The 7,189-nt window shown below is 34.3% G+C and overlaps 1 protein-coding gene across 1 annotated transcript in view; it reads right to left on the bottom strand.

Annotated features, from left to right (window-relative positions):
- The window catches only part of LOC106873546 (uncharacterized), a 63,201-nt gene that overhangs the window by 15,686 nt on the left and 40,326 nt on the right, over positions 1–7,189 (bottom strand). The window contains exons 14-15 of the mRNA XM_052968603.1: positions 4,100–4,208; positions 107–225 (exon numbers count right to left, since the gene is read on the bottom strand). Of these exons, the coding sequence (XP_052824563.1) occupies positions 107–225; positions 4,100–4,208 (228 nt within the window). The remainder of the gene's footprint in view (positions 1–106; positions 226–4,099; positions 4,209–7,189) is intronic.

Raw genomic sequence — 7,189 nt, 5'->3', positions numbered from 1 at the left:
ATAAGATAATTAATTCCAAAAATATTTATCTTACAATTAAAAGGAAAAAGAAAAGTCCTGTAAAGTTGTTGTTTAAAGTTGTATAACATAAAAATCAAATTGTAACCTGATTTCTCGTCTAATACATGTCTCATGAATCCACCCTGCTCCATTTCTGTGACCAAATTGCGTGTATGGAGTTCTTTCAGTTGTTCACGGACCATTACTTCATCAGCAGCAGTAATTCTAGAAATTAACAACAGTTCGTTAGAGACAATATTACATTTTTAGGGCGTGGTGGGGAATGAAACCAACCAAACTCTGGTATATAACTTGTACTTAATTATAGTGAGTCCAGAAGGACTTTTCTTCCACCTGGGCCCAAAATTTGATGGTAGAACTTAAAGTAAAAACTTAGAGCTGATATTTAATATTTGTCAGTATGGTAGTATTTCTGATTTGCTCCTATTCTATTCTATAAAATAATAAACCAGGAAAGTAATGAAAATCACTACACAACACAAAGTTGGTTATTCAACATCTCATTTTTGACAAGCTCTAATTTTGAAGTAGAAAATCCAAGCTTCTGACCCCCAAAAGGGTCATGACATGAAGTGGATCAGACAATGTGGCAAAAGGACATATCGGTTGTGATATTTAAGCCATGAAATACTAGCAGACAAGAAACTTATTTTCATGTGTTTAAGATTATAAATGCATTAAAACTACTGACTAATTTATGTTGCTGATATTTCTATGGAAGGTCAACATCCTCGGCATTATGACAGAGTTCACACAACTTTTAATTACACATCATCTTCATCATTTAACATCTGTTTTCCATGCTGGCATGGGTTGGACAGCTCGACAGGAGCTGCACCAGGTTCCATAGTCTGTTTTGACTTGGTTTCTACAGCCAGATGCCCTTCTTAATGCCACCCACTTTACAGAATGTAATGGGTGCTTTTTATATGGCACTATCACCAATGCCTTTTTATGTGGCACCAGCACAACAGATATCAAACTGTTTTAACATCTCTCTCTCTCTCTCTAACATGTAATGAGCAGATGATGCTGTTTGTATAAAGTTTTATTTATGTGATAGCATACACTAAATACCCTCTCAAGAATTTGTATTTCCAGTTGTGAAGATTTCCAGGGTCCATATTCTGTTGGTTTCCATTTCCTTTGTTTTGCCTTTTTCACAGAAGCACAAATAAATATCAGCCCAAGATGGCCAGTGAACCTGGGTTATTAAACTTGACACTCATGTACGAAGGCATCTAATTGACTGAGTCCATGCAGTGGCTCAGTCATTTACATAGAATACCTTGTGGTATTCTGGGATCAAATCAAACTAAAGATAACTTGTCTTTCATCCTTTAAGGGGTCAATAAAAATGGGGCAAACCCAAGGTTGTGGGAGGAAAAATGATGCCTTGCAGTGTCTCTTCTGGCTGTTTTGTTCTGAGAGTAGTGCCTTTGACATTACTGGTGCCAAACTGAACCTGTTGGCAGCCTTACTCTTAGATAAACATGTGTATCATGAAGAGAGAAAACGTGAATGCAAGCGCAGCTGCCAATCTGGTATTCCACATCTAAGGCCCACATCTTGCTATCGTGCAACACTACACACAAACATCTTACAATCAGACCTTGACCTTGAAGAATAAGCTTTTTGCTGCCAGCAGAGGTAATAGACCCCTAAGCTTTCTAGAGCTTATATTCTAGCTACCACACTTTCAGAACAATTACCTCCACTGCTAATTTGGTCACCTGGATAAAAAATAAAAACCTATTAATTATTTTTAGGGAGTCATCTGGGAATTTAAGAAAATTTATTTCCTGAGCACTTCTAAGGCTTATTGCCTTGGTGCATCAGCTGCATATGAACTCTACCATCTCTGTTAGCCTGCAGGGGATCCTATCACCCCTCTTGTGTGCCCATTGTTTTCATTGGGTACATCTTAGAGCATTTCTATAGAATCCTTTCTGCATACTGAACATGGCCATTTCTTTTATGTTCTCGTGATACTGTCTTCCTCCCTACTTACTAAAAAACACATTAACATGCCGGAAACCACAGGCCCTGACATACACATTAACACTATGGAACATGCATACCTCCACACACACATGCATACACACACACACACACACACACACAAACACATATGAAGGTATATAAAATAAGAGGGCATTCCAAGAAATATAGCAAAGAATCAGTATACCAGAAGAAAATTTTATAATTTTGCAATTTCAGAATTAATAAAACTCATGATAGATACATAGGTTCCAGTCGGGTACCTATCACTGCCAATGGTTACCCAAAAGACTAAAATATTAAGGAAGCTATTTTGGCAAAGTCAAGAATGCAAAAAAAAGGACATCTAAGTAAGGGTTAACCCAAAGTCTTGGTACATTGGCAAGACTTCAGTTGATCTGGAATTCTAAGCATTCCAGTGTCAGGAGTAAGACTGGATTCTATAGCAGTAATACCAAGTCTGTTTTAATGGTGGCAAATGATAAAAGGAAACAAGAATAAGAACTATATTTTGCCAGAGAAGGAATATCTGCTGCCTTTTCTGGTTTTATAAAATATCAATTGAACAGCTGTTAGAATAAATGTGACAATTCAAAGAAGAAAAAAACCAGGAGCTCAGATTGTTTGGTCTTCACACATTGAGACAAGATACCAAAGATAGCATTAAGATGGACACTGATTGGGAAAATCAAAGCTTGGAGAGTAAAAGGAGGAGGGATGGCAGGAGGCACATTTGGCTTGGAATGGTGGAAGGTGAACTGAGAGAAATGTCTTATACATAGAATATGGCACTGTAGAGAGTTGCTAAAGACTGTCAGAATGGTGTTGAAGAAGTCAAGTCTTTATTTTCCAACTGAGAAGATGAGATTTAACTAAATAATCATATGTATTAATACATGTTAAACACTGAACAGGAAACAGTACAACTGTTATTAAAATATCTTGAAACTCATTTTCACTGAATAAATAACATCTGTGAACAATGAAAGACAGAAGTAGCAGTGAGAGGTGGTAGAATAATGAAGGTTGGCTGATTCCATGGCAGTAAGACAGTAATAATTATCATTCACTACATTGATTATTTCTACTGATGGCCCCCAGGTACAATTAATGACTGAGCAAAAGGATTTTGACATCATTGAGGAGATTATCAGAAGAATTGCTGCCTGTTATCAGAGATGGTTGGCAGATGAAATGGCAAGATTTTAAAACTTTTGGAGTTTGAAGATTCAAATCACTTTGATGCAACAAAAACTTCATAAATTATCCAATCAATTAGCCATCTGTCTGTAATTATTGACAGATGACTAATTGTATAAACCTCATAGAAGATTTAAGGTTAGTGACTTTGGAACAAATCAGTCTTAGAAGCAAAACACTAACAGAAAAAAAGTTAAACATCTTTAAACAGCATTTATATATATACTCAGTATGCACACACACACACACACACACACACACACACACACACACACACACAGTGAGGAGCAATAAGGGAGTTGTGTGTATTATTGTATGGTGCTGTATGACACATAGGTGAAATATAGTCGAATAATAAAAGAATTCTAGCAGAGATAAATATTCCTCAACTGCAGAAAAAGCTAAAACAGAGTTGTTGATTCCTGGATAATAAAACGGTTAGAATAATCAGTAAATTAGCAAGACAGACAAGGTTCATTTAAGAATGAACTTGTTATTGATTAATATCAAATGCAAACTTGAGAGTTTGTGGAGAAAGTGATGGTCATTAGTACATTACGAGGTAGGACAGTCCTAGATACATAACAAGTTCTAAGTAACAGTTTCCATTACAAAGATGTGCCAAAGAATATCTGAGATCCTTAGAAAGTTTGGCGAAATAGATTTGAATGATGAATGTGAAAGAGAGAGGAAAATGAACAAATGTTCATTAACCTATGCTAATGAAGCAACAAACTACAACTAATGAAGACTAAATTATGAATTTGGGTCCTGTACTGTATGAAATCAGTTCCATTTTAAAGAAAATATTCCACCTTGCTAAACTAAAAGACATCAGTTGAAAACCAAACTAAATATACATTTGGAATAAACTCACCGGCAGATATCTTCAACTGCCAAAATGTTGGGATAAGCAGATTCCAATATGTGCAACATCTTTTCCCGGAGAATCTCATCCTTAGGTCGATTGTCTATTTTGGGTAAACCTGAAAATAAATTTTCATTCATTAAAAATAGTATAAAATGGACCAACAGAATCAGCTTCATCTGGATTGAAACGTCTGAAAAAACTTCTTTTTCTTTTAAATTATAACAAGAATAATTTTATGTATTTCTATAAAGAAATAGAAAAAAATATTGATTTTTTAAAAAATATAATAATTATTTAAATTTATCAATATCAAATTACATTGAAAAAAAAATAAATAAATTTTAGATTAAATGATATTTGCTGGCTGGCAATAATTTTATTTTTGTCCAATCTGTAAGCTATGTTAGATCTGTTAAAAGGTTTCCATGAGAAGAAAAATTGATTTTATTCCTGAGAATTTGTGACATTCTTTATATCTATAAGCACACAATGGTATAACGTTAACTTCCTCAAAAGAAATCATTATTATTATTATTATTATTAGCAGCAGTAATTGTATTAAATGAAATATATCAATATATTATATAGAATTCCGTAATGTATTATTATTATCATTATTATTAAATAAAAGAAATTAATACATATATTATACATACTTCAGTTGTGCGTATATAGAAAGCAAAATGAAAAGGAAAGATTATGTCTTGAGAATAATTAACATTTTAAATGTATTTGCGTTTCTATATGAACACATACACATGTGGGATCACATGCACATGTAGATTCACATGTGGATGCATAAGCATGCAAACAAATAACTTAGAATGCAATAAAACTGACTTTGTAAAAAAAAAAAAAAAAAAATTGGAGAACATTTTCACATATTTTAAAACGTGTTCAGTTATTTGACATTGAGAGCATTTCTTATGAATAAATTTTGGAAAAGGGTACGAAAGTGCAAAGATTTCTCACAAGAATTTATTCATTGGTTTTGGTACAAGTCTATAATAAAAGAAAATACTGTGGAGAAATAGCCACAAAGTGGATGGAATTGGAGAGTTCAAAGTTTACTTGAGAGAAACAAAGACTAACAAAAGGATTGTCTGAAGGAATTTGAAGAGATTTTTTATTGAGCCATTTCATTGACTCCCCACCTTACCATTCCACTACTAATCATCTAATTAAAACAATCTCTCAATCATGTAGTGTTAAACTAATTAATTCTCTTAAGGAGGGTTTCTAATATCAAACTAATAACAGATTCTAATATTTAAAGATCATAAGAAGATTAGAACCTCCTCTCATCATTCAAAAACAACCAAAGCTATAATCAAAACGTTTGAATGAAGGTTCAGCTCTACTAACAAAGAATATTACTGTTGTTAATGATTACTTCCAAAATAGATTGTTTATTCCATCTAAAGTCATCTCTCTCTCATCTGCCTTCTATGTGTGTACTTCATGCTTATGTAAAATGTAAACCTATTACATATTTTGTGTGTGTGTGTGTGTGTGTGTGTGTGTGAATACTTATCTGAAAATGCATGGCTTAGTGGTTAGGGTATTTGGCTAATGGTTGCAAGGTTGTGAGTTTGATTCCAGGTAACATGTGTCCTTGAGCAAGACACTTTATTTCATGCTGCTCAGCTGGCAAAAACGAGTAGTACCTGTAATTCAAAGGGACCAGCCTAGTCGCATTCTGTGCCATGTTGTCTCCCCCTGAGAACTATGCTAAGGGTGTGCCTATCTCTGTGGTGTTCATCCATTTGTTTGCACCTGAATTTCACAAGCAGGCTGTTCCACTGATTGGATCAACTGGAACTCTTGTTGTCATTGTAACCAATGGAGCACCAGTTAATCTGAAGAGCCATTTGTTCTTATCATCATCTTTTAATATCCATCCACTTCCATTTAGCATGGGTTGGATGGATACAACAGCTCTAAGAACTGCATAGTGCTCCGATGTCTGTTTTGGCATGGTTTCTATAGCTGGAGGCTCTTCCTAATGCCAATCACTCTACAGAGTGTACTGGGTGCTTTTTACATGACACCATCAGCAGTGCAGTCAGTCACCATGCAACTTGCAAGAATAACACTTCCTTCAAGTGAGTGGGAGTACAGTAGATTGAGGAGGCAGCTCTATGTTAGGAGACGAGAAGAAAGGGGCCAGAACAAAAGGTTTCTGGCTGTATAGGAGTTACATGGCTAATCCCACTATAGAAGAGAGAGAGAGGGTGATTGGGGAGGGTAGGAGGTTAGTTGGAAAGAAATAAAATAGTGGTGATGAGGTATCAGGGTGCCACATGAAAAAATGCACAAGCTGAGTAGGAACGAGTAAGAACAGAAGAACTGGCAGATGGCTATGATTCGTTGGCATTTCTTTTCCCTGTTGTCTTTGGCCTCCATATTTTTAGGTTATTTTAAAATTAGCACCGATTCATTTTATTCAAATCAAATGATAGAACAACAACAATAGTTGTATTAATTCAGATTTAGATCTGGTCAAATATGGGTTTATGAAAAACTGTATATTTAGACGTTTATCTATACTAATCCAGTGACTGTACACCTGATGCAACGTAAATTACAATTTATTGATTGAGGCAAAGTTGTAAACATGATTGTCAAACGGAAATTTTAATTATCATATTCCCACCAAATGAATTATTCCTCAACAGAAGAATTCATAAAGAAACTGGTCATACTAAATATTCAGTATTGTAGATTTCAAAGAATACCATATAATTTTAAAAATATAATTGAAACTTATGGAGACAATATTTACACAACTAGATCACATAATGCAGGGAAACAGTTGCATAATTAAATACCTGCATCTGGAGAATTATATTGCATGGAAACAATTGTAGTGATTGAAAAAGTAAAAAAAAAATGTCTCCAATTTTTGCAATTACCTAGTCACACATGACAGATACCCAAACACAAACCTGGAAGTACGTATAATACAACTACTACTGGATAACACAGGAGGAAATCTGAAGGTGAACGAGCACTTTATATTGAATTCTACTACATTCTTAATAGAATATGCTATAACCATATATATATATATATATATATATATATATATATATA

The sequence above is a fragment of the Octopus bimaculoides genome, chromosome 6 (assembly GCF_001194135.2).
Source record: "Octopus bimaculoides isolate UCB-OBI-ISO-001 chromosome 6, ASM119413v2, whole genome shotgun sequence".
Taxonomy (NCBI): Eukaryota; Metazoa; Mollusca; class Cephalopoda; order Octopoda; family Octopodidae; genus Octopus; species Octopus bimaculoides.
The sequence above is the reverse complement of the archived record's forward strand: the minus strand, read 5'-3'. Positions and strand labels throughout refer to the sequence as shown.